Here is a 25,882-nt window from a genome sequence, read left to right as displayed (position 1 = left end):
GTGGCAAGCTGAGCACAGCAATTTTCTAAGTGATATATGGACTCTTTGGCAAACCCATATGGAGTGGGTAGGCTGCAGATGGATCGGTGTTGGGAAAAACTAACCCCAGTTTCTCTTTTAGATGATACATTTCCTCACGCACTATGCTGACAAGATTGAGTCCGTCCAATTCTCGGACCAGTTCTCCGGTCCAAAACTTATGCAAGAGTACGTATAAAGCTAGATCTCTCTTCCCAGTAGCTATTGTAACACTAAGCAAAATAGAGGCTGACAAACTTGTTTGCAGTGTGAAGCCTGCTGGAATGTACACAAAGAGAAATTGGGAGCTAAGGTAAAACAGGTGAATAAATACACTCCCAATGCTTCCAAATGCTGCATTAGTTTAGAAGATCAAGGTGCTGTATTGCCTTAATATTTGTTTTTGTGTGCTGGTTATGCTGTAGTTTGGGCAGCTACAAATTTCAGATAACATCTGGCAGCTAGTGTACACAGCTGCATGGAAAGCAACTGAGTAATCCCACTAAAGGTATAGGGCGTGTTAGAGTTTAAGGGCCAAGAAATAACACTGCAGGAGGAGAACTCAACACATTAACTCAGATGCTGTTTGGATGCATTAAGAACTAGGTTTAAGCAAAGTCTGCAGTGTAAAAAAAAAAAATAAAAAAAAAAAAAAATCAAGGCTGCTTGCCCTTCCCTAGCTGATATGTCTAAACCTTCTGTTGTTGAATCCATCGCTTGGGTACTTTTGTTCAGGTTGATTCTCAGCTGTGCTTCAGAAATACACAGATGCAGTACCTCTTCTGTTTCTCTAAGCCTCCTAGTCTTGAGGTGCTTTTATCTGCTGCTTCAGAATTGCAAGTGGTGGGTGATTTATCTTATCTGAATTACCATGTAGGTTTTTGCAAGGGTGTATTACGCTCACAGGCATATAAATAAGTGATCCGTATCAGAACTTGAAACTGTCCTCCAAAAAAGAACATACTTTGATTTAATTATAAGACAGCAGTATATGTACCTTTGTACTGAAATTGCTAGGCTTTGGAGGATCTGTGAAATGTAGGTCTGACTTTCTTACATTAGAATACTGTGGGGTTTGGGGCAGTGAAGACTTGAATTCTTTAGAAAATGTTTTGGTTTTTAGTTTTGTGTTTTGTTTTGTTTTTCCTAACTAGTATTTATAGAAGATCTGTAGTAGTATAAACAGCAGGGCATATGTAAAATGGAGTGTCATTAAAAATATACCAGCCTTCTTAGGGCTCAGATGCCAGAGCTCAGATGACTTCTGACAATCAGATTTGATGGTGCTGTTAGTATGTTTTTGCATTAATGCCTTTTCACTGCATGCTTTTGAGTAAAACACTTCAGGAATCTGAAAAATTTTAAACTTAAATTTGGGTTACAGCCAGGCTTTTAATCTTGTTTATTTTATTTGAGTAGTTTGCAAGTGTCTCTTGGTTCTTGACGAGGTTTTCCCTAACAATGTTAGGTATTTTGTATGCCTGTATTTTTCTTCACTCATTCTGGCCACTTTTTTCTTTCCTACCAGGGAGGGTCAGCTTACAAAACTGCCCGAAACTAAAAAGACACTTTTGTTTACATTTAACGGTAGGAGAACTGGTGTACATGTGTATATGTGTATCTGTGGGAGTGTTGTGCTTTATTTGTGCAAGTCACATGCTCAAGTTCTGTCACCTATGGAAGACAATGTATGACGAATTACTTCAGTGCATGTAACACGATCATTGATTGGTTAACCAGTGAACAGAAGGCAGTACTAACACCGGGGACTGAGCAGCATATCGTCATAATAATAGGATACTCAATCTTGCTATTGTTGATCTTGGTTCATACTCGTATGTCTACTGGTGGTTGTATTAGGTCATCATTGGAAGGTGGCTAGTTTTTAAGTCACATGCCTTGCAGTTTAGGCTTGCAGAGTTACTTGGTTAACCCTGGTTTGAAATAAAAACAGCCTGTTGGGAGGCTATTCTAGAAAAGGCCCATAGTTCTCTTCAAAATTCAAGGCCGTAGCTCCAAGTGAAGCTAATGTCAGACCCTGAATTCGGCCCTTATGTTTGTATTCTGTACTAATAAAACTAAGAAGGATTGTGTGTGGGAAATGTGCCTGTCACTGTCCTGAAGAGGACGATAAGAACATCTTTCTTTCATGAATGGTGTGAGCAATAAGGAAGGAGGGTTACAGCAAGTAGAAAAATCCTGCCAACCTCTCCGAATTAACAAGAAACTCTTTATTTCAGTGCCTGGTTCAGGCAACACTTCCCCAAAGGACATGGAGTCTTTGCTGCCTCTGATGAGCATGGTTATCTACTCTATTGACAAAGCAAAGAAGTTCCGTCTGAACAGAGAAGTAAGTAGTGTGTATTTTTCTGTCTTCTGAATATTGTACGAAATCGCAACCATTAATCTTACAATTGGGAGCCTTATGTTTCCAATATGACTACCAGAGATACTGCATCCTGCTCATGGGGAAATCTGTATTAACTGCATTTGCTTTTCTCTGTGAAAAGGGTAAACAAAAAGCTGACAAGAACAGGGCTCGTGTGGAAGAGAACTTCCTTAAACTGACTCACGTGCAAAGGCAGGAGGCTGCCCAGTCCCGTCGAGAAGAGAAAAAACGGGCAGAGAAAGAGCGAATCATGAATGAAGAGGATCCTGAAAAACAGCGTCGGCTGGAGGTGAGATGGATTTTCAGATTGTTACAAGCTACTGGCAAATTTCTCCTATGATATCGCCAGGGCTGCCTGTAGGTGCACCAGCAATGGCCAACTTTGATTTCTTATTTGCTGGAAGGCAGACAACTTTCAGGGTATATGCTATTGCTTTCTGAAACATGCGAAGGCTCCCAGTGTGGAGCCAGCTCATGTGGTTAGAGATGTGAACCCAAGTGTACTGGAGGTGGTTTTTGTTTGGCTCTGCTGAAATGATCATTTTGCTCTTTGAAGACATCACCAATGCTCATTCAGATCTCTGCCCCTGCCTACAGGAAGCTGCTTTGCGGCGTGAGCAGAAGAAACTTGAGAAGAAGCAGATGAAGATGAAGCAAATCAAAGTGAAAGCTATGTGACTCCATTGTGAGAAGCGTCTCAGTGCCACCTGCAGAATTGTAATTCACAGGGTACAAAGACCTACTTAACTCCATAATCCTATGCTTCTTTGAACACTAGTAGCCATTAAGAGAAATGTTCCTTGCATTGGTGTTACTTATTTAAGTATTACAGCAACATGCAGGTGTATGTAGAGAGCTTTGTCTCGGCAGTTTTATTCCAGGTGGTATAAATTTTTGCTACTTGTCTGTTTAAAAAAAAATTGCAATATTCTTGAATGCTCTTTGTCATTTGTTCTTTAAAAACAGAAGATTGTAAACCTGTCCACGTGTGCTGGCAACATATTCATGCTTTGGTTTTAAACTTTGGTTTTAGTTATTGGGAGGGAAGGGAGAAAAATTTAAGGGGAGGAAAACTGCACAATAATCATTTACTGTGCATTTATTTGCATCAAGCTTGTAAAGGCACAAAACTTAGAGCCTTCCATACACAGTATGGATTCTTCAGGGATTTAAGCCCAGTAGAATAGAAGTGATTTTTATTTTCTTTTTTTACAAACAAGGGACTGAAACAGTATTATGTCACCTGTGGGCGATTGGCATATGTATGAAACATATAGATAGGTTAGATACGAGGGAATGGAATACATGAACAGTTTCCTACTTGTGGTTTTGAATGCTGCAAGCTTAATACAATGTGAAGTTTGTAATGTCAGCGTGGTGTTCCTTCAGGAGTGAGCGCATGGTGAGTTAACAGCTTCAACTAGCCTTCCTTGAATATTTTTAACTGTACAAGTTTGCCTCAAACTTTTCTCTTGATCTCAGCAGCTGCTGCCTAGTTCACTTCAGCCAGAAGCTAGATTCAGTGAAGTACCTGCAATTGCCAATTTCCCCAAGCAAGTAAAAACGTTTCAGAGGACACATATCCTCTTCATCTGGTAAACGATCATTTCAGGTTTTTGAATATAAATGGGGAGAATGAAGTGAATGCCCTTGTGCAAGCACTTCGCTAACTGAGAGAGCTCTGCATTTTATAAATGCTTCCTGTCTAGAAGGAATTTTATTGTTGCTTTTAACAGTTTTGGGGGGAAAAATGTCTTGCATTTTCTTGTTCGATATTTTGTGCAAACTTGGTTCTGAGGCAATAAGAATGAGTTGCTGTTGAAACAGCAATTGCTTAAACTTCTTGTTCCAGCATGGGATACTTCACACTGATTTAAATGCAAATGTCTGTAACCTGATACATGCAAATACATTAATTTTATAATGGTTGGTAAAATTATTTAAAACCAAAACTAATGTCGATTATGTGAAATTTTAGCACTATTTAGCTTTAAAGATTAATATGGTATTGTTTCACAAAGTTCTTTGAAAGGAAATACTAGTTTGTGCTTTTTTGAGTAAGTGGACAGCTTTCCTGAAGTCCCATACGTTTGTGGGCCACGGCAGCTAATTTTGTAATATGAACATTCAACTGAACAATCTAATGAAGAGTAAAATATAATTGAAACACTCCACCTGCCTACTTTACTTGGCTGGACTCTGTGTTCCTTTCATCTGGTAGAATCTCACAGCCTCGTTTGTCCTGGGTCGGTTTTTCAACACATAGGGGCAGCCGTTATCTCTGCTGCGATGAAATGATTCTGTCCCCTCGGGAGCTGCTCCCTCTGAGGGCGGTGGGTGCTGGGGCAGAGGGCCCGGAGCCAGAGGAAGGCGTCTCTCCCCTCGTGCAGGCCAGGGTGGGTGGAGATGGAGGATTTGCCCCCTGCCTTTAAGGGACGGGGCCGCGCAGGCACTGCAGCAGCACCGAGGGCGGGCAGGGCGCCTTCCCCCGGTGCCCGAGGAGCGGCTGGGCGGGCCGCTGGGACGAAGCCTCGACCGCTTTCTGAGGGAACCAACATGGCGCCGGCCGCTTCCCGCCGCTGGTAACGCGCGGGAGGCTCGGGGGGTGACGTCACGCGAGCGCCCGCATCACGTGGCGGCGTGCTGGCGTCACACGCGCAGCGTCTCCTGCCGGTAAGCGGCGGCCGCAGCCTGAGAGAGCGGGTGAGGGGCCCGGGGGGGCGGGAGGGGAGGTCGCTGCCTTGCGGGGGCCGCCGCGGGCCCTCGGCGGTGCTTACCGGCCGGCCGCGCTCCGGTAGGGTCCTGCCGGCCTGGGGCTGCCCGGCAGCGGCGCTCGGTCCCGGGGTGAGGCGTGAGGGGGTGACCCGCTCTTGTGCCTGCAGGTTGCCGGTCCTTTAACGAGCTGCGTGTGGTAACACAAACGCGGATTCCATGTCTTTTCTTGTAAGTAAACCCGAACGGATTAGGGTGAGTGTTGAACACCTTCCAGCTTCCCTCAGACGCCGGCGTGTCGGTAGAGCCAGCCTTGCGCTTGTGCAGAGGAGCAGCGGCGGGGCCGGCCTCCTGGAAAGCACTTTAAAGTCACGTTAAAACGTGCTAATTATAGGGCAGGGTATCGATGTGCAAGCTAGGCGCTAGCGGAAAAAAACCCAAACCCTGTGCTGAAGTATTTATTGCTTGCACACCTGTATCTCTTGTGTGTACGGTGCGAGGGGCTTGTAATGGGCGTTGCAATTAAGAAAAAGCGTGGTAATGCTGATTTCTTTCTACCTTTCTTTACGAAGTTATCTGCCTCACCTCTGTCACACCACCGACAGGTTATTTCTAAACTTAACTTTCTTGGAAAGCTAAACACAACAGCTTGCTTTGGTTCTGCATTTTTAAGTGAGGAAGTTTCATGTGAGAAAACCACTTTTAATGCCTTAAAACGGTATTGTTACATACGAGTTTTGAGTCATTGTCACCTAAAGACTCGTTGGTGCTTTCTAGGACCGCCTTCCCTTGCACTAAACAACATAGGCTATTTTTTTAGTTATTTTACCAAGTAGACAAATTCTAATGTGGGAGCGTTTGTGTTTATCTAACGTTAACTTCATGATCAACACTCTGCAAGCCTAAAATTGCATATTCTACTGTGTGTTATGTGTGCTTGTATGTATCTTTCTTTGAATTACAGAGTTGAATAGACTGGTATAAACACTTCTCTGCACAAGCAAATGCTTGCTGTGAACTTTAAGCATGAATTCTGGAAGAGAACAATAGCTTTAAAATATCTATGTTCTAATTCTGCATTCAGTCAATAGATATGTAGCCAAAATATTTAAGTTCTCTAGGATGTCACCTCGTTGTAAATAGTTGAAGTTTTTTGTTTACACCTGTTACACCCAAAAAACAACTTTTATTTGCCCGTATAGGGGAGTTTTAGCATGCTTATTAATTTTGCTGTATGTGCATGTGTAAAGATTCATGTTTGAATGATCTAAAATTATGTTAACTTTATTGCAAGTGCATGCTGGTCAGGAAAAGCAGTAGCACCTGTGTGGTTGCTGGGTGTATGCCATCTTCATGGCACAAGAAGAGAATATCCTGTCCAAAGTAAGGATGTATCTCTGATGTTGCAGCTAATCAGTTTCAGACCATAGCAGAATCCTTGAAGTGTTACCATTTTTTCTGGGGAAGGGGGAAAAGAAATTTGTCTCTAGATGGAATAACTAATTATCTGGGGGATTTTTTTTCTTCTTCTTCTTTCAGCGGTGGGTGTCCGAAAAATTCATTGTTGAGGGCTTAAGGGAGTTTGAACTGTTTGGAGGTAAGTTTTCCGCTCGTTAGATGACGTTGTTAGAAATGTTTTATTTTAGCTGCAAGGTTTGTTAATTTGGTTGCAAATATGTATCTTAACAGTAAAAGAGATGAATAAATCTGGTTGTAGCACCAGATGTGGTTATGCAAGCTGGCTAACCATATAAAGTTAATATGGAAGTGTCCAAGATCTAGCAAGTTATTTGGAAATCAATTTCATGTTGATGGCAGTACTATTTTCAGACCCTGTGTTCTGTATTTCTTAGCATAACCACTTTTTTCCTATGCAAAAGATAGATTTGGGGTTTGGGAAGGTTAATTACAATTTTCCAGGTAAAAATGGATTTTGAAACTGATGACAGCTCCCCAGTGTGCCTGCAGGAGAGCTGACTGATTTCTGTTCTCCTTTGTGCATAATGAACAAAATTGCCCACTAGGATGCAGAATTCCTCATCAGTGACAGGTAAAGCAATCAGAGCATAGGAAAGATATCTAGATCTTGAGCTTCCAGGTGGATTGGAAGAATTTTCATTATTTTAAATAAACTTTAGATAGTCTCTTCTGTATTTAAGCAAAGTAGATACATCATTTTTTTAATGTGTTTGGAAGTATAATAAAAAAATTTGTCACTTTACATTTATGTTGAATATATGAACAGTAGCACTACTTGAATCTCTTTAATTCCATAGTTGTACTAGAATTTGATTATTTTTAGTGCTACAACCTTATGTGTAAATTAAATGTCTTTGAAAAAAAAATATTGTATATATTTGGTATCAAAAAGTATCACACAGGGTTCTTTACTCAGTTTTCCAACTATATTTTTAATGGGTATCTGTTAAACACAACATGGTGAACAATTAATTTCTTTACTCCAGAGCAGCCTCCGGGTGACTCTCGGAGAAAAGTAAGTGACTTTTGCAGGCTGTGGTGCTGTGGTTCATTGCATGGAGATTATTCCTTGTGGAAGTTTGATTTTTCTTTTTATCTTAGTTATATATTTCATCTCTATATTTAGCTCTACAAGTGTGGAAACAGGTTTCACCCTGGAGTGGAGATTTTGGTGTGTGGTTTTCAAACTATATGTGACAAGTCAAAACTTCAAACATAATCTCTTGGATTTGTATTTGTGTCATCGTTCCCCCTCCCCCCAGTCCCACAAGGGTCTCTTTTTCGAGATGATTTAGATCTGATTCTTCAGAGATGCTAATCTCTTACAACAAGTTGATGGGACTTCTGAAAACTAGGCCCAAAAAATTTTATGTTGGCTATTCAAAACCAGTGTTCCCTTCTGAACACATCGATTCTGATTTCCTTTCTCTTCCCTGTAGAGCAGCCACAACAGAGGCTCCAACATCAAAACCAAACATCATGTAATTTTCAGTTTGAGGTCACTTTACCTCCTGTTGTCTGGTCATCCTTGGAGCCAATTCCATGCATGCTTAGAGAGCTTTGCCTCTTAAAAACTAAAATCACTAGCAAACATGGCATGTCTGTTCAAAAATGTACAGCCAAAATGTGGCAGTTGAAAACTTTACCTTGATGCTTTTTGTTCTGTAGGCCCTGATTGCACACTATCTGTTCATAATGAGCAATGCTCATAGAATAACACAACTTATGATAGCATGTATTTGTCGAAATGATTTCCCACCTACCTTCAATATACCATATTAAAACACTTCTGTGTGCAGGTGTTGCTCTAGTTTAAGCTAATTACAAATGTGAATTAAGTGTGATTTGATTATAGTAACTGTGTCAGTTCAAGCTGCTTATAATTGATTTTTGTGCCAGTGTCTGTAATTTACTGGCACAAACAATGCTGAAAATCTGAGATGTATATGGAATGTTTTGTATAAAGTCAAGCAAATTCACACCTTTTTTTAAATTGCTGAGTGTTACACATATGCTGAATTGGAAGCAAATTGAGATTAGCATCTGTTTTGTTTTTGTTAAAGTATTCACTTGGGGTTTGAACACTTTTGCAGTGGTATTGCTGACTCTCATTTTGATTTTTACATCTAAATAAAACCTTACTTCTTCCAGCAGGGCTATAGAAAAAGGTAAATAATCTGGGGAGAGGGACGGGAGGAAAATTTTTGTGGCTCATGCTGAAAGTGAGTGAGGGAATGAGGAGTTGGAGAGGAAGGCAGCAGAACAAAAATTATATTCCCTCTTCCTGACTTGGATGAATGTCATTTCGCAAATGCAGATCCTTGCTCGCATCACTTAACTGATTTTCTTATGGCATTTATAACAGTAGTTGCCTTTCAAAGATTAATTTCCTTAAATCTATCTCAAATTAAAATCAGACCAACAAGCTGGAAAGCTACCTCTTAATGAATGTCATGCCATAAAGCTAGTCATATGTGACTTCATTTTGCAGCTGCTTTTGCTTTTGACCATACACCAAAAGTTGTCCTGTGTGAAACCACTGAGGAGCTTTTTTGCAGTATTTCATAAATGACATTTCAGTTTAACTTTTTTTTTTTTTTAAACTCCTGTATGAAGTTGATAAATTTTGGGTAGAGCTCCTTTTGCATTAACTCAGTTATCGGTCACTACTAACATGAAGAGAGGTGAGTGAAGACCTCTGATATACTGGAAGACTTTTGAAAAGGGAATTTACAGTATTTTTCCATTATTGTTGAAACAGCCTACACCATTAATAAGATTAAATTTAATTTTTTGCATCTGTTTTGTTGGCTTATGCTATATCTGGAGTGGACTTTAATAAAGCAAACCACTTACATATTGCTCAGTGTTTCACCAGCTGTCATTGCTCCATAACGCTGCTTTATCAGAACCTCCTGCTTTCATTTCCTTGGTGGTGCCTTTCTGCTTCAGAGGTTTCCATCTGCCTGTGTGTGTCTCCTGGCAATCTTGCTGTTGACAGGACTGTGTGAAATTGCTGGAAGAAGTAATGAATGATACAATTGAGATGAGAATTGACAGGCATCTTTAACAGAAGTTTGAAATCATGAATGGAAAGTTGCTGCCTGTTCTCGGCCAAGAAACAGCACTGTGTAGTGTGCTAGTAGGACTAGACAAAAAGGATTTGGGATTGCTGAGATCTCAGGGGTTAGCTATCCTGAAACAGGACTGAGCTGCTGTGCTAGAGTTGTTTGAGCTGAAATTACACCATAGCACTGTTCACAAACCTTAAATTTTGCCTTTTCTCTTAACTGAAAAATATACCTATTTTAAAGGTAGGCAGAGAGAGGTAAAATGTGTGCTGTTCAAAGTCGTTTGAAAAGGTAGAACTTGGGAAGCCTGACTATTAGCTTACTCCCAAAGTATAGTTAGGGACACAAAGGTAATTTATGGCAAATTCACATCTGTGCTCATTGCACTACATTTACCCTGGACTGAGTGTAGAACAGCAAGTTCCTTGTTTTTCAGCTGTCACTGTGTTGTTTCCATCTTTCAGTGATGGAAAAAGAGTATTTGCTGTCACTCTAGGAAAATGCACAAGCATTTTCTGCTTCATGTACCATGAGAAAATGTCTGATAAAGGGCATTTGCAGTTGGTGAAGAATGAGGTGGAAAAAATGAGCTGGAGTTCCAAATGTCAGGAGGAGTTAATGTGCTGGAAATTTGAGATAACTAAGTCTTATCTTAGACACCAAATAAATTTGGTTCCCCATTAGGATGCTCTCCTTGTGACTTTGAAAATTTGAGGGAGTTGGAAGGTATAATGGAACTTGCAAGAACATTGAAGTTTGTCTTCTGCAAAATCCTGCTTCAAAAGGTTATGTGTATGTAAATAAAGCAGCTTTATGTCAGATGTAGTGAAGAAAAGCTGACAGGCTTGGGAGTGCTGCTTCCCTGTGTGGTGTGGTTTTTGTTTTTTGGTTTGTTTTTTCTTTTTCCTGTAAGCACTAATGCTTTGCAGTAAAGTTTTTGCTTTCATTTGGAGCTTCTCTTTTCATGTGTGTCTGATCTTCATATCTTGGGCTAAGTTGGTTCATCACTTCCACCATTCAGCTAAGCAGCTTCAGCTGTGCTGGTCTTATCAGAGATGAGCAGCTGAAAACAAGAAGCCCCAGCATTAGACAGGAATGGTGACTGCCACAATGCAGACAAGTGCTATAAACAAGCTTTCCTTTGATGGCCTTTGCTCAGGCAACAGGATGGTGGCACAGAAGTTTGTAATTAATGGGAGAAAGGTAGTTACTATAAAGCAGTGCTTAAGGTGTCCTGGGGAATAGTAATTGGCTTTATCCAAATATTTGTAAAGAAATTCTATCTTGCAGTAATTAAGAACCTACCTGTTATGGTTACATGTTTTGAAACACAGATGTCTGGATCTTCTGAAATGAGGCATCTCCTGGATTTCAATTGATAAATAACTATTTAAAATTATTTTAACAGCAATTAAATTCTCTCTTCTATATTCAGTACTGTCATATTATTTTGAGGTGTATGATAATATAAGGAGCAGATGATTTTTTCTGGCATGTGATCTTTACTTCTTCTGACTCGACTTTTTTTTTTCCCTCCTCCCCAGACAAATGAGGCGAGCTCCGAGTCGATAGCTTCTTCCCCTAAAAGGGACACCATGAGCAACTTCCTACCAGACAGCAGCTGTTATGAGTTGCTCACTATCATAGGTAATACTACTAGCGGGCTGGAGGATTGAAAGTCTGTTTTGCAAAGAAAATAACTTGTGCAGATTTGTTGGCCTTTTCTTGATTGATTACTTATTTTTTAATTAAATGCCTGTCCTCTTTGATTTTAAAATCACTTTAATAGAAAATGAGATGCCAGTCCTAAAGGCTTTGAACTGAAAGAGGCATGTGGTGGCTTAATGATACTGAGTGTGAAGTACAAAGTCAGAAGCAGCAGCCTGAAACCTGTCCCTGTCCTTATTGGGCCTGTGGCCTAATCATTTTATTTCTACCTCAGTTCTGAACTTGAAAGGCAGGATAATACTACTGGCTAGGAGGCTTTCTCTTGATGGAATACATGCCAAGGAAGGTGGTATCTGATGGAATGATTACTCTTTTTCACAAGGCCAAAAATAGTTTCAGTAAATGAGCATAAAGATTATTTAAGGGTCAAGGACTGGAGGAGTTCTCCAGAAGTATTGCTGAAGCTTTAATGCCTTTTCTTTCAGGCAGAGGCTTTGAAGACTTGATGGTTGTGAACCTGGCCAGGTATAAACCCACAGGAGAGTATGTCACAGTCAGAAGAGTGAACTTGGAGGCCTGTACAAACGAAATGGTCACGTTCTTGCAGGTAACATGAATCCACTAATACCATAATGCAAGTTTAGGAGAAGACAGACAGCAAGAGCAGTGCTTATCAATACTGTATTCATATTTCTGCATTTACTAAGTTGAATCAAAATATCTTTTTTTTATTTTAGGGGGAACTTCATGTTTCCAAGCTCTTCAACCACCCTAACATTGTGCCATACAAAGCAACTTTCATAGCTGACAATGAGCTATGGGTAGTGACATCTTTCATGGCGTACGGTAGGTGGAGAGGGAATACCTTTGTCTGACCATCATGTTCTGTGAAATGAAATTTAAGAGGTGAAGTATCCTTGGGTTTTTTTCTGACCAATTAAGAGGTGGTTTGTTTCTTTTTAGGTTCTGCAAAAGATTTAATCTGTACCCATTTTATGGATGGGATGAGTGAACTGGCTATTGCATATATCCTCCAAGGTGTATTGAAAGCACTTGACTACATCCACCATATGGGCTACGTACATAGGTATTTAAAAAAAAAAAAAAAGGCAATCCATTTTCCCTCTGTTGGAAGTTCTCAGAAATACTGCTCATCATTAGAATAGAGTAGATAGTTCAAGTGATGTGGAACACATTATCAAGTTTAGAATCATAGAATCATTTAGGTTGGAAAAGACCTTCAAGATCATCAAGTCCAACCATTAACCATGCCCCCTAAACCATGCCCTGGAGTACCCTGTCCACTCGCTTTTTGAATACCTCCAGGGATGGTGACTCAACCACTTCCCTGGGCAGCCCATTCCAATGTTTGACAACCCTCTCAGTAAAAAAATTTTTCCTAATATCTAACCTAAATCTCCCTTGCCTCAACTTGAGGCCATTTCCTCTTGCCCTATCTCCAGACACCTGACAGAAGAGACCAACACCCACCTCACTACAACCCCCTTTCAGGTAGTTGTAGAGAGCGATAAGGTCTCCCCTCAGCCTCCTCTTTTCTAGACTGAACAACCCCAGATCCCTCAGCCGCTCCTCATAAGACTTGTGCTCAAGGCCCCTCACCAACTTGGTTGCCCTTCTCTGGACACGCTCAAGCAGCTCAATGTCTTTCCTGTAGTGAGGGGCCCAAAACTGAACACAGTACTCGGGGTGCGGCCTCACCAGGGAGTGAGTACAGGGGAACAACCACCTCCCTGCTCCTGCTGGCCACACTGTTCCTGATACAGGCTAGGATGTGATTGGCCTTCTTGGCCACCTGGGCACACTGCTGGCTCATATTCAGCTGGCTGTCAACCAGCACCCCCAGGTCTTTCTCGGCCGGGCAGCTTTCCAGCCACTCTTCCCCAAGCCTGTAGCGCTGCATGGGGTTGCCGTGACCGAAGTGCAGGACCCGGCACTTGGCCGTGTTAAACTTCATACAATTGGCCTCAGCCCATCGATCCAGCCTGTCCAGATCTCTTTGTAGAGCCTCCCTACCCTCAAGCAGATCGACCCTGCCTCCCAACTTGGTGTCATCTGCAAACTTGCTGAGGGTGCACTCAATCCCCTCATCCAAATCATCAATAAAGATATTAAACAGAACAGGGCCTAACACCGAGCCCTGGGGAACACCACTCGTGACCTGCCGCCAACTGGATTTCACCCCATTCACCACTACCCTCTGGGCTCGGCCATCCAGCCAGTTTTTCACCCAGTGAATAGTGCACTTATCCAGGCCACAAGATTGTTAGATCAAGTCAGTTTGATACTCATGGGAAATTACATCACTGATCTTACTAAACTATGTGAAAGAGTCACTGTGGAACAAACTTACCCAAAGACCACTGTGTATCTAAAATCACAACTGCAGCGCGTGTTGACATGCTGACTTATTAAGGCTCTGTTCAGATACTGTTGATACTCTCCAAATTGAGACTGACACTGACGGGGGAGGATTTTCCCTGTAGTCTTGAAGATCCTGGGTCCATAACCTTTAGTCCTGTATTTCTCCTTGCCACAGAAACATTCTTTGGGAACCTGCATAGCGGGTGTGTAGAGTCCTGTTAATGTTTGTAGAGGTGGTTTTGCACAGCATTCAGGATGTCGTTAGGAATCTCAGCCTCCTGAGTGTCTCCTGAGGCTGATCAAGTATTGTCCTGTGCATTGAGCTGTCCAGTAAAGTAGGCTTTTAGTATTTCCATAGGTGCTCACTAAGGATGAATTTCTGTTTAGTACTACAGCTTTTCTTAATCTCTTTCTAAATCGCTGTCTCCACCCTTTAGCATATTTGTCCTCTTCTCTGACACATTCCTCTGTTGTGAGAGTAAATTTCAGATGCTGAAAGTTCTAGGTCTTTAGTGGTTATTACTTTTATTGTATGTACTGTAAAAGACATTCAGCTTACCTATGCCTGCTTTAAATCCTTTGTAGTGCCCTTCTGCACTAAGTCTTCCTGGGAAAGCTATAAGGAACATAACTCCTTTGAGGCCAGGGAACCTGACTATTTTTACTTTTTTCCAGGAGTGTTAAAGCCAGCCATATCCTGATCTCTGTGGACGGGAAGGTGTACCTCTCTGGCCTGCGAAGTAATCTAAGTATGATCAACCATGGGCAGCGACTCAAAGTTGTTCATGACTTTCCCAAATACAGCATCAAAGTTCTGCCTTGGCTCAGTCCTGAAGTCTTGCAGCAGGTGTGTTTAAAAAAACCTGCTAGTTTTTAGTGATACATGGTATCTCTGTATAACTTTCTGAGTTCTTATGGCATGTTTGGGGGCAGGGCAGGGGGAAACAAAACAAAAGCCACAGGGTTACTTTTTCTCATGATGAGCTCTACCCTTTTTTCCTATCCTTTTAACCTTAAAACCAGTGACCCCTAGCAAGGGGAAACCTGTATTCCTGTCAAAAAGGGCAACTGCTGAGAAGCCCATGTTACAACATTGTCTTTTCTTTCCCTCCAGAGGAAGGTGTGCAAATGTAAGGAAAAGGAAGGGGGGAGGCTAGAGGAAACAGATTTGGGACAGGTGCAGGGCGAGTGGGTAGAATTTGATCGGATCTATTTGACTAGTTTTCCTGTAGGTACCTCTACAGAGTCTCCCATTAGCAAAGTATTACATTAGATGCCAGTTACCCTAAGGTGGATGTCGTCTCTACTAGATAGCTGATTTCAGTTAAATAAATGTTGCCCTTAACTGTTTGTTTTAACAAACAAAAAAACCCACCACCACGATAAACCAGCCTATATGTGGGTTGTACTATTTCTGGTCCAATCATTTGGGTTTGCTCTTCTGCATATCAAATCATGGGTATTACCCATGCAATCACATGTAAGTCCACAAGGCTAATTTTTCTTTTCCTTTTCATCTAGAATCTCCAGGGTTACGATGCAAAATCTGACATTTACAGCGTAGGGATAACAGCCTGTGAGCTGGCAAATGGACACGTACCATTTAAAGATATGCCTTCTACTCAGGTAAGGTTTAAGAGCTCTTTTCTTATCCTTCATCCTGGCACATGGAACTGCTTTGCTGCTCTGGAATGTGAAGGCAGAAGGGTGCCATGCTTACCTGAATGGGAAATCTTAACTGTCTAGTCTTACTGCATGTGATGTTGCTTATGCCCCTTCTCTTCCAGATGCTCTTGGAAAAGCTGAATGGAACTGTTCCCTGCCTGCTAGACACCACCACAATTCCTGCTGATGAGCTGACTATGAAGACCTCCCGTTCAAGTGCTAACTACGGGATGGGTGAGAGCATGGCTATTAGCAACATGAGAGCGGCCAATGGAGAGCCAACCCTGCACCCTTATCTTCGGACCTTCTCCACTTACTTCCATAACTTTGTAGAGCAGTGCCTCCAGCGGAACCCCGATTTCAGGTAAAGCCAGGTTAAAGCTGCTAGGGCTGATTAAACCACGAGAGCCAGCAGAGGTTGTTTGAAATTTTCTTTCCAAAAGCATAGTGGAGTGAGGATGTGCTCCATACATTGAGAAGAGCAGTCCAAGTATGTAAAACAAGAGCAGTGTTAACACCTTGAGCACTTTCTATAAGAGAGCCTGAAGAATTACTTTGCAGCCTTCTTTGGGTGGTAGAGTGGCGCTACATGTCAGGAAAATAAACGGTACAACTTGAATTTCTGGTCCCTGTGAGACAGTTTACCCAGTTTCCACCACTGTGAATGTCTGCTGTTCAGCCAGCAGAGAATAATAATGGGAAATGATCAAGAACTGTATTTTCCTCTGTAGTGAGTGTAAAGTCATCTTTAGCCATGACAAACTGCCCTAGCATACCACACTGTTCAGAAACTCTTCCTTGACCAAATGTTGGGGTGCGCAAGTAGGTAACTTGTGCAGAAGAAGGTTGAACTCTTGCATAAACCATCATGTGAACATAATATACAGTGCCACTGGTTTCAAAAGGGAGATATCCTATAGCTGAGAAATGAGAGAGGCAGGAAGGAGCCTGGTCTTTTCTTTCTTTCACTACCTGACTTTAAACACTGATGCATTTTCTTGTGTGCTTACTTTATTCTAACTCCCTTCCACAGGCCAAGCGCAGGCACTCTGCTTAATCATCCCTTTTTCAAGCAGGTAAGGAACTCAGTTAATCTGTGGATAAAGAACAGTGGCTTTTCTGTAGTTGTTGTCTGCTGTGTCACTGAACCTGAGGGTGGGAATGTTGAGTTGCTGAATTTTCTGTGATCTGAAAGGATTAAGTTAGTTTGGTGACTAATTGTAGTGCAGCTTGGTGATCCTCACATTCTCCTGGGAGGTGGACTTGCTTTTCTCAATGCATCTCTTCCTTATCTAAACAGAGGATGTAAATCTGCCAGTCCTGTATGCCAGTTTTTCACCCACTATTGAGTGGTGAGACACTATTGAGTACTGGGGCAAGGCAGTCCTTACCTGGTCCTTACTGAGACCAAACTGAGGTGACATGTGCGTTGCTTACAGCTCTGTGGCAGGTTGGTGAGCTCCAGCCCTGGCATGGGAAGAGGCAGGGGGTCTCCTGCCCCTGAAATTATTTGTCTGGCTTGCTCTGAGCTGAGGGTTAGGGTGGTGCTTCACTGAGGGGAGCATCAGGACCGTAGCACCAAAGTGCTGCTGAAAAAGCTGCATGCAAAGCAGTTTCTCGATACAAGGTGCAGTGTGAAAGCTCTGCACGTCTCGGAGCTGGCAGAAAGATAATACTGTGTTCTTACTTTCTGCCTGTAACCACACGTTGTTCTGCTTGTCTGTGATGCACAACTGGGGAAGCATTTCAGCAGCCGAGTTCTCTTCTTTCTGTGCAGATCAAGCGTCGTGCTTCTGAAGCACTCCCTGAACTCCTGCGCCCTGTCACCCCAATCACCAATTTTGAAGGAACGCGGCCCCAGGATCCTAGTGGCATTTTTGGGCTGGTGTCAAACCTGGAGCAGCTGGATGTGGATGACTGGGAATTCTAGAAAAACAGGGACTAGACCTGGTTCTGGAGGAGCTTTCTGGACATTGTAATTTATTGGTCCTGTTTGTAAAAAGTGATGAATGTTACGCATAGAAGAGTCTGCAGGTCCTTGGGAAGGAACTTCAGCTGCCTGTTTACTTAAGTAGCCTGGAAACAAATGGACAGACCTGAGCTGGAAAAGGATCAGCCCCAAGGAACTGTGGCGTATTCCAGATGGTGCAGTGCCCAGAGCCCCAGTTCTTGCAGCTGAGCACTGGCAGATCACTTGAATGGGTTGAGTGAGTCTGTTTAGTCTCTATTTATGTTTTTCTAAAAATCACTGGCTTCTTCGTATCACAGTTGAAGGCTGCATCTCCCTACCCTCTTTGGTTCTTTCTCTTTTAAGGGTGCCTTAGAGTTAAGGGGAGGCAGGCAGCTCTTAGTTTTGGGCATTCTCTTAGAGCTAGTCAGATTAGTTACCGTGTTGTCACAGGGTAACTTTTGAGGGTGGGAGGGAAAAAAGGGATTATGTTCTTAAATTTAGTCACTGCTTTGTGATGGAAAACGGGAGATCAAAGGCAACCCGATTCCATTCCAGGCACGCTCACTGCATCGGGCACTCCTCTGCAGCACTGGATTCTTCTCTTCCAGTTCTGGAGAGTTTTTGAAGAGACTCCTCTCACTTGATGCTGAGCACTCTGAACTCCAGGTCAGACAGGGCATTCCAGCCTCCCCTCTCATGGCTGCCTGGATCACCAAACCCAGTTTGTATGCCTGTGCAATCTACCAGCTTTTTTTTTTTATCCCCCACAGCCCATCTAATTGAGCCTCATGTTAGCTGGGCTGGTTTCACAGCATGTAGCTTGTACCAGCGTGTTCTCAGTGACTTGCCCTGGCATGGGGGGGAATAGTTGACTTTCATGCTAAATCCTCTTGCTTGTGACTCTTTGAACATCATGTACAGAATTGATTTTAAGCCTTCCATTACCGTTGCTGTTCTGCCTTCCCTGACTGAATGACAGGTAAAAGCTTGCTTCTCCTGTGGCTCCCCTCAATTCATGGCCGTGTGACTCTGCCCTGCTGCTGTGGCAGCTCTCCCCCATGCTGTATTTGTTCTTTGGAGGTGTATTTAAGGCTTTTAGTTTGACCCTTCCAAGGACCATCGGTGCTGGATGTCTTTCTACTCTTTAATGAAGCACTGAGAATCCAGTCCTGTAGGTGTGGTTGATGGGAGTAGTGGTGCTGGCAACAGGTCCTTCTTGTGTTTATAAACTGTACTTGAACCCAGATAAAGTTTGTTACTCTAGTTTTTTGCCAAAACAAATAAAATATTTCTGAAGTTTTTTTTTTTTAAGTCTGCTGTTTCTGCAAGATGATGGAGTGGGTCACAAATGATGACACAGGCTGGCTGTGCATGCTTACTCTCTTGTTTCCTTACTTAAAAGGCTGCTGCTTGCACCTCAGCTGGCAAGGGCTGGGTGGCATTAGATAGAACACACCCGATGAAGGCAGTTGCTGTTGAACAGCTCACCACAGCAGCCTGCAGCACTGTTAGTTGCAACTGCCTTCATGTTTGAAAAACTTATTTCAACTAAAGCAAGAAGCTGCAAACTGCTCTTGCTCTTTCCTGAAAGTTTCAGTAGAATGCACTCATGCTCCCAGAGCAGGGGTGTTTGTAAGGGCAGGATACAAGAGATAGGACAGGGCCACTTCTACTTCCTGTCTAGGATCAGGTTTGGCTCCTGGTTTAATTTTATTATAGTAAGTAGATCTTTATTTCCTAGCTTGTCATGAAGTTCTGCAGCTTGCAAAAATCCTTAGCCCTCTCCCACAAGCCTGGACAGGGACTTAAAAAGTCTGCTAGTACTTAAAGCAAGAAAAAGCACAGTACTCACTCAGCATAAAACCTCTGGGACTGAGTGATGGTTTGGAGGAGATGGGTTTCCTCATAGAAGAGGGATAATTCAACAGGCGTTGCCCACTGAAGTTCTAAGCCTCTCTCCAATTCTCCTAGGAACCAAGAGGCAGGCAGAAAACACAGGAGGGCATACACTGAGCTGTAATAAATCACAAATAACTGCAGCGCTTTAGTCTGCCTTCCCCTGAGTTAGCATTTTTAGGGTGAAGGATGAACTTAACACAAGCTAATATTTCTCATCCCTGTCCATGCTTTCAGCTTGCTACATGCTCAAAGATTATGGATATAAATTAACTTAGAGATGATAGTTTTATGCTTACACAGCAACAGGAAGCAAGCAGGATCAGTGCAAAGTTAGAAGTGAAACAGCAGCGCCTTGGTCAAAAAAAGAAGTTATGAAGTAACTGAATGTAGTCTTCAACACCACCTTCCCCAGGCGCACTGCTGCACTCAGAGGCAACTGTTGTGGTCCTGCTGGCAGCATGGTGGTAGCAGACGGCTGTACTCAGCTGTGACTCTTGAGTCTGACCTTACCTGTTCTGCCTTATGCCTTCACAGGGCCGCAAACGAGGAGTCCGGCACAGTCAGGACACTGTTTGAGTAGCTGCTGGTTGGATACACAATGCCTGGCTACAGCTGCTGGCCCCAAGGCAACCGCTGTGAGCTTTTTTTTTTTTTTCTCCCATGAAAGCTTTATTCAGCAAAATACAAAACAGGGTGCTCTGCTATTGTGGATCCTCTGCATGGTCTGAATGCTGCTGTTCCTCCTCTTCCTCCCCTTTGTGTTTTTCCAATTTTGCCATGAGCTCTGTAAAACAAGAATAGGCAGGATGAGACTCCATGTGCGGGGGCTGTCCCACAGCAAAGCCAGGTGCCCAGGTCCTGTAAACACCCATCTCCACAAGAACCAGGGCAGCTACCAAAAATCACTTGCCTACACAAAGGCTCAGCTAGGAGCTATCACCGTTTTCTGAGTCCAGGGCATCAGATGTTACAGTCATAGAATCAGTGTGTTACTGACCTGCCAACTAGAGCATCAGACAAGCTGCTGCCTCCACTCCCGCAGGACATCCTCCCTACCCTCACCAGAAGTCACACTCCCCTAGTTCCCCATCTGGGCAAGCACAGATGCTCATTTTGCACCTACAGAGCCACCCAGGCCATGATTTAGTATCTCCTGGCACTAAAGGAAGCTCTGCTGACAGCCAAGAGCTGTGAGCTCCAGCTTAGGGCCAGGCCCAACACCAAGAAGATACCTCAGGAGCTGCTGCCTTTGCTGCTCCAGCCTCTCCCACTGAAAGCCCTCTCTCCCACAGGTGCCTGTTTTACCTTTTGCTGGGTTGAAGACTCCATTGGTTTGCTTGTCACAGACATAGCAGCGCTGGGATTTGCGATAGTGTTGGAGGGCACAGCTCTCACAGAAGTAGTGCCTACACCTGTACGGAGACACAGATGCCACTACAAGTCACCAGATACAATCACTGTGTCCAGGAGTTAGTTAGAAATTACTGACTACTGGTCCCTGGGGGATGCAAAAGTGAGCTGCATGCAGAGCTTCCTCTGCATCATTGTCCTCATGAAAGGTGTTTCAGCATCGCTTCACTGATGTGGAGCAATGGCACAGAGCCACCAGTGAGCTCTTCCAGACGCCAGGTACCCAGCAAGACAGCCAGCACTGTGGGAGAGGGCTGGCAGCGCACGATGTCCATGCTGCCCCTCAGCTTACTCCTCATCCTTGCCAAGCTCTTGGCTTCCCCATGCTTCTGTTTCTTTGCTCACGCAATGCAGCGTGCCATTCAGTGTCCAGGAGGAAGGAAGGATTGAAAACAAAATCTCAAGGTTAAGGGGAAAGATGATGTAATGAGGTAGCGTCTGTGGAAATCTAGAAGGTGCCTGGACAACAAAGACTTGAGATCCCTTCCGAGGAGATGCTCCAGATGCAGTTATGAGACTCCCTGGTTACCAGAAGATTTCCCCACCCACCACAAAGCCACAGCAGACAAGAAGCAGGTTCCACCCACAGGCCTGTGGGCAGTGTTTGTATTTGCCTCAACAGTGAATGACTAGTGAACTGGATCGACAGCAGACACTTGGCTCCTCAGGCCAAAAAACTACTTACTTGGTGACCACGGGGTTCTTGAAGGAACTTCTGCAGATGAAGCATTTGAAAGGCATATCCTCCTCATCGCTGCTCACCTCATAGTTTTCCTCATCTGCAGAAGAGAAAGTTAACCAGACTGAAGCAAGAGCAGAGGCAGCCAGACCAGCCCATGCGTGGGGCATGAAATAATATTAAATATGGAGAGAGCACAGCAGGTGGGATTAAATCTTTGCTGCAAACAATAGAGCTCTGGCATCTGGGTGTTGCTGATGTCAGTAACACATGTGGGACTGAGATATAATTAGGTCTAATGAGCCGGCATGCTTGTTGCTCATCTCACAAGAGCAAATTCTTTTCTACCTCACCCACTCACTGCTATAAAGAGACATATCCTCCACCCCCCTCCTCTTTCTTAGATTTTCTTCCAAACCAGCTGTCACCAAACTCTGGCTCCAACTGAACAGAGAACACCCTCTTCCCCACAACTGCACAGCAGTTCATGAGCAAAACGCATGAGCCTTGGGCTGCAGCTAAGGACACTGTGAGTGAGAAATAATTATGTGACGCAGCATGAAAGCATCCCACCTCCTGGGTATCTGGGGGGCAGGAGATGGTCACAGCTCGCTGCTGGGACCCATACAACAGTAGTGCTGTCCTTTTATAGAGAGCGAGAGGAAATAATTCTCTCTGGTGGCAGTCAGTGGTTATCTGAAAGCAGCAGATTTGCTCAGCACTGTCAGTGGTTACTGGCCCTAAGATTATCCGGAGCAGGGAGTTCCACAGCTTTGGAATAAAGAGTCCTTTCTGTCTAATATTAATTCAACGCATGGCCCATGCAGTTTGAGACAGCAAAGGATCCATTTCATTCTTAGTGATCCAATATCCCTAAGTCATGTTCACTTTAGGGCACGATAAAAGTCAGAACCTGGTAGCCTCATCCACCGTTAGCTTAGGTACAGGGAGAGCAGAGGGGTGGTGCCGTACCATTGACTCCGTACCGGCCTTCATCCAGTTCCCGTTCGATCTGCCAGCCGTGTTTGTAGTCCGAGCGGTCGTGGAGGAATTTGCAGCTGTCTGAGCCAGGCAAAGAAAGAGGAATTAACAGCTAGGCTGTGCGGGGTAGAGTGTTAGCAGGACATGTCATTCAGGGGCAGCCTGAGCTTTGCCCAGCAGAAGGTGAAACCTGATGATTGCTTCCCGCCCACCTGTGCTCCAGGGCAGCACCAAGCTCCTGGAGCAGGCACAGGATCCCTCTCAGGGTTGACAGGCCATGAGGATCGTGCTCTGTGTGCCACAGTGACAGTTCCAGCATTTATACACATGAGAAGCGGGATAAGGAACAGTAAATCCCATCCCTCACATGGCATCAGCAGCCAGAATACCTGTGGAAATGTGGGTCACGGGAACATCCCAGGAGTCCCTCCCAGGACTCTTATAACCACTGATTAGAGGCCATCAGCTTTCAGGAGGGCCGACACAAATGACAAGAACATTGCATAAAACAACTTTGCAACAGCGCCACACACCAACTCTGCAAACAAGTGCCTGTAAATCATTAAGTGCCCATCTGAGCACCACAAATAAGGGATCACAAGCTGGACTGGATCCCTTTGCAGATCTGGCACAGTATCTGTTCACCTGCAGGCAAGATCCACTCACCTCCAAAGCCGCAGAACCCAGTTTCTTTGTAGTCCTTGCAGATATCAGGCTGGTAGTCCCATCGCACCGTGGCCCGCAAGTGCTCCGGAGCACGGATGGGTCCTTTTCTGAAAGGGTGGGAGAAGGCTCAGGCTGGCTGCTCAGCTGCAGTGAAGGCCCCTGGGGGCCTGGTCAGAACCAGACACCGGACTCATTAGACAGAAAGAAGCTGCCAGTAACAGCAAAGTTCAAGCCCCAAACAGGTGCCTTTGGGGATGGTGCCTAAGCTCCTCTGTGGTCCCAGTCCTCTGAGGCTTATCCCAACCCACCTGACCATTCCTGAAGAGGCATTTCCCATCGATGTGTCCTTGGGCTTCACATACTTCTGGTAGTTGTTAATACCACGGTAAATTTTATCATCTTCCTTTCCTCTCAGCTCCTAGGAAAGCAAAAAGAAAGGTGATTAAGGATCAGGAAAGTTTCATGATGCCTATTAGCTTTCACCACTCTGACACCAGTCTCCCTCCCCAGCCCCACCTTCCTTAATACCAAGATGCTGATAAAGCCAGAAAATTCTCCTATTTGCAAGGGTTACACTCTTGGCTTCTCAAATTTCCAGGGAGGAAGAGGCTCAAACTCTTCTTGGTGTGCAGAAGGGGATGAGTAAAGCACATGTACTCCTGCTATGGAGCACTACCTCTTACAGAGCAAAGCTGACTCACCTCCTGGATTTTCTGGCTGCGCTCGAAGATGGCCTGGGCATCTTTCTCCTTCTCCGTGTCCAGTTCATACACTGCTGTGGCTCCCATGTCTTCTGGGCCAACAGGTTTCTGAAAAGCAAGAAAAACTTGTGACAACAGTGAAGAGAAAACCCGTACAAGACAAAGAGCTCCTTGGCTACCTGAAGGGCTGGTCACAGAGCAAGTATTGCACATGGCCTGCTTTACCTGCCACCAGTTTCTACTGTCCCTTAGCACCTGCCAGGGAGAATCCCCGATGGGCCGGATCCAGCCTAGTGCTTGCAGAGAACAGAGTGCTAATTACCCATTGCTCTCAAGTTTTAGCCTGCAGAGTCAGGAAACACTTGTCCTTACTTTACTCCTTCATGCTCAGGGCTCAGCTTAGCTGGAAGCTGAACTCAGATCTCCCATGTCCAACACTTCAATCATGAGACCATCCCGCCTACACGCAGGATGTTATGTCTGAACTTTTAACCCAGCTGCAGGTGGCTTACATTCAGTTTTAATACAGTGATCTGGTTTAGATTCCTCTTTAATGGACTGAACAGACACCTACTCCCAGGTTTTATCAAATCTTCAGGAACAGCTGCACAGAAACCAAGGAATAATTACAGCCAGCCTCAATTAAAACCAAATCCATAATGTGACAAGGAGACTTCAGTCTGACCCTGCAGCTTTAACTGGGGACAGTTAGGCTTTATTCCCATTTTTTACAGAGGCGCAGACAATAAAGAAATAGGTCTGAAGACGAACATGTGTTGATACCTGCTTTTAATCCTACTTATATCCTGCCCAGGCTCATCCTAATGGGCAAAACTTCACTGGATCAGGAGGAAAGTTAAGAGAAAAAAACTAGTAGGGAGAGCAATTTGAGCCATGCCCAAACCTTCACAGCTGATCTCTCTCCACTCCAGATGTTAACAGGACACCCCAGCCATCAATCCCAAGAATACAATGACCTCTCTCTGTAGCTCTTACTCCATCACTAGTCACAAGGATAAAGATGGGAGCACCTTCTAAGTCACCTTGAATTCTTTGTGAAGGAAGATGGTCTAAAACTGAAAACATGAACCAAACAGCAGGGCAAACCTGATTCAAGTGCTCCCTCTCCTGAAAATTTTGTGCGATGTTGGGCAAGTCCAGTGGCATCTTGGGGTTTTAATTCCCGCCTCTAAGAGGGAAAGGCCAACCTTAGACAGCCTCCTGGGGATGCAGGGGCTATCAGGAGAATAAATGCAGCACAAGGTGCATGTTCTATGAAGAGGGAAGGGACAGGGAGATGTATCTATAGATAAAAAAGAAGGAATGGCCAATCCCACATTCACAGAGGCAAATTCTCTCTATCGAGTGTGAGATCTGCCAGTCCCACCTGACCTCACACCCCAGAACCACATTCTTGCCCAGTCCTTACCGCCGACCTTGTCGATTTGTAAGTGACTCCGATCTCCTTTGATGGATCCTCGTCGTCACTACTGCTCAGCGCGTAGGCAGGCCTCTCCTTTGTGCATCTCCTGGTCTGAGGGGCAAGAAGACAGCAGGTAGGAAGGACGGAAGACTCCAACACTGTGTCTAACTTGAGCTTGGCAGGCCACTGCAGATGCACCTCGGATGGAGCAGTGCCCTGCTATGGCTCCCTTACCTTCTGGATCATGGGGTTGGGGGTCTCCCGCCGCCGCTCCTTCCGCACCACCGTGCTGCCCTCCTCACCGCTGCTCTCTGAGAGGTAAAGCCCAGGGGTAAGAGTGCACCCCGGGGCAGGACCTCGGCCCAGGCGCAGGCTCTGCTGGCAGCCTCCCTCCTCTGCGGGCTGGGGAAGCCCACGGGAAGGTGCAGGAGGCCGGCGGAGCCCCCGAGGGCGGTGGCACGGCCGGGGAAGAGCCCTTCACCCCCGCCACCACACGGACATCGGTACGGCTGGGGAGGGCAGCGAGCCCCCTCCGTGTGGGGGCAGCGCTCCGGGGTGGCACCAGGCCCTCCTTCGCCTCCCCAGGGTATCGCAACGGCCCGGCTCCCAGCGCCCTTTCGAGGTCTTCCGCGAGCCCTCGCCATGCCCTCACCCTGCTCCTGATCGCTGCTGGGCCGCTTACGCCGACCCCTACCCGCCGCCAGGCCCCGCTTCTTGAAAACGAAGCTGCAAACAGTCCCCTCGTCCGCCATCTTGCACCGCCCACCCCTGCCGTCGGCGGCTAGAGC

General features: G+C 44.7%; 3 protein-coding genes across 22 annotated transcripts in view; 2 read left to right on the top strand and 1 right to left on the bottom strand.

Annotated features, from left to right (window-relative positions):
• CCDC47 (coiled-coil domain containing 47) overlaps positions 1-4,579 on the top strand; it is a 12,758-nt gene extending 8,179 nt beyond the window's left edge. The window contains exons 9-13 of the mRNA XM_052785164.1: positions 122-207; positions 1,547-1,605; positions 2,259-2,368; positions 2,529-2,696; positions 3,005-4,579. Of these exons, the coding sequence (XP_052641124.1) occupies positions 122-207; positions 1,547-1,605; positions 2,259-2,368; positions 2,529-2,696; positions 3,005-3,085 (504 nt within the window). The 3' untranslated portion in view covers positions 3,086-4,579. The remainder of the gene's footprint in view (positions 1-121; positions 208-1,546; positions 1,606-2,258; positions 2,369-2,528; positions 2,697-3,004) is intronic.
• STRADA (STE20 related adaptor alpha) lies at positions 4,568-18,635 on the top strand. Of its 8 annotated transcripts, XR_008234832.1 has the most exons (14): positions 5,048-5,110; positions 5,290-5,374; positions 6,659-6,716; positions 7,585-7,613; positions 11,214-11,316; positions 11,823-11,944; positions 12,075-12,183; positions 12,301-12,424; positions 14,395-14,566; positions 15,241-15,345; positions 15,507-15,748; positions 16,418-16,460; positions 17,162-17,591; positions 17,891-18,635. XR_008234832.1 is itself a non-coding variant. In XM_052785169.1 (13 exons), exons 2-13 carry the CDS (start codon positions 5,339-5,341, stop codon positions 17,312-17,314), a joined length of 1,272 nt encoding a protein of 423 aa, XP_052641129.1. In that variant the 5' UTR covers positions 4,568-4,653; positions 5,290-5,338; the 3' UTR covers positions 17,315-18,635. The 8 variants fall into 8 exon arrangements, 7 of the variants coding, with proteins under 7 accessions (XP_052641129.1, XP_052641126.1, XP_052641127.1 ...); XM_052785169.1 differs by lacking the exon at positions 5,048-5,110 and adding an exon at positions 4,568-4,653 and having other exon boundaries at positions 5,290-5,350; positions 17,162-18,635; XM_052785166.1 differs by lacking the exon at positions 5,048-5,110 and adding an exon at positions 4,568-4,653 and having other exon boundaries at positions 17,162-18,635.
• LOC128140826 (E3 ubiquitin-protein ligase RNF113A-like) lies at positions 7,876-25,882 on the bottom strand. Of its 13 annotated transcripts, none has more exons than XM_052785180.1 (13): positions 25,747-25,882; positions 25,329-25,405; positions 25,101-25,205; positions 23,672-23,779; positions 23,279-23,388; positions 22,971-23,077; positions 22,296-22,385; positions 21,330-21,423; positions 20,540-20,646; positions 19,188-20,018; positions 16,395-16,478; positions 10,975-11,033; positions 7,876-10,732 (listed from the first exon to the last, which is right to left on the bottom strand). In XM_052785180.1, the coding sequence occupies exons 1-10, from the start codon at positions 25,844-25,846 to the stop codon at positions 19,936-19,938; spliced, it is 981 nt and encodes a 326-aa protein (XP_052641140.1). In that variant the 5' UTR covers positions 25,847-25,882; the 3' UTR covers positions 7,876-10,732; positions 10,975-11,033; positions 16,395-16,478; positions 19,188-19,935. The 13 variants fall into 13 exon arrangements, with proteins under 13 accessions (XP_052641140.1, XP_052641139.1, XP_052641144.1 ...); XM_052785179.1 differs by having other exon boundaries at positions 7,876-9,614; XM_052785184.1 differs by having other exon boundaries at positions 7,876-11,033; positions 19,188-19,349; positions 19,745-20,018.

The sequence above is a fragment of the Harpia harpyja genome, chromosome 4 (genome assembly GCF_026419915.1).
Source record: "Harpia harpyja isolate bHarHar1 chromosome 4, bHarHar1 primary haplotype, whole genome shotgun sequence".
NCBI classification, from domain to species: domain Eukaryota; kingdom Metazoa; phylum Chordata; class Aves; order Accipitriformes; family Accipitridae; genus Harpia; species Harpia harpyja.
The sequence above is the reverse complement of the archived record's forward strand: the minus strand, read 5'-3'. Positions and strand labels throughout refer to the sequence as shown.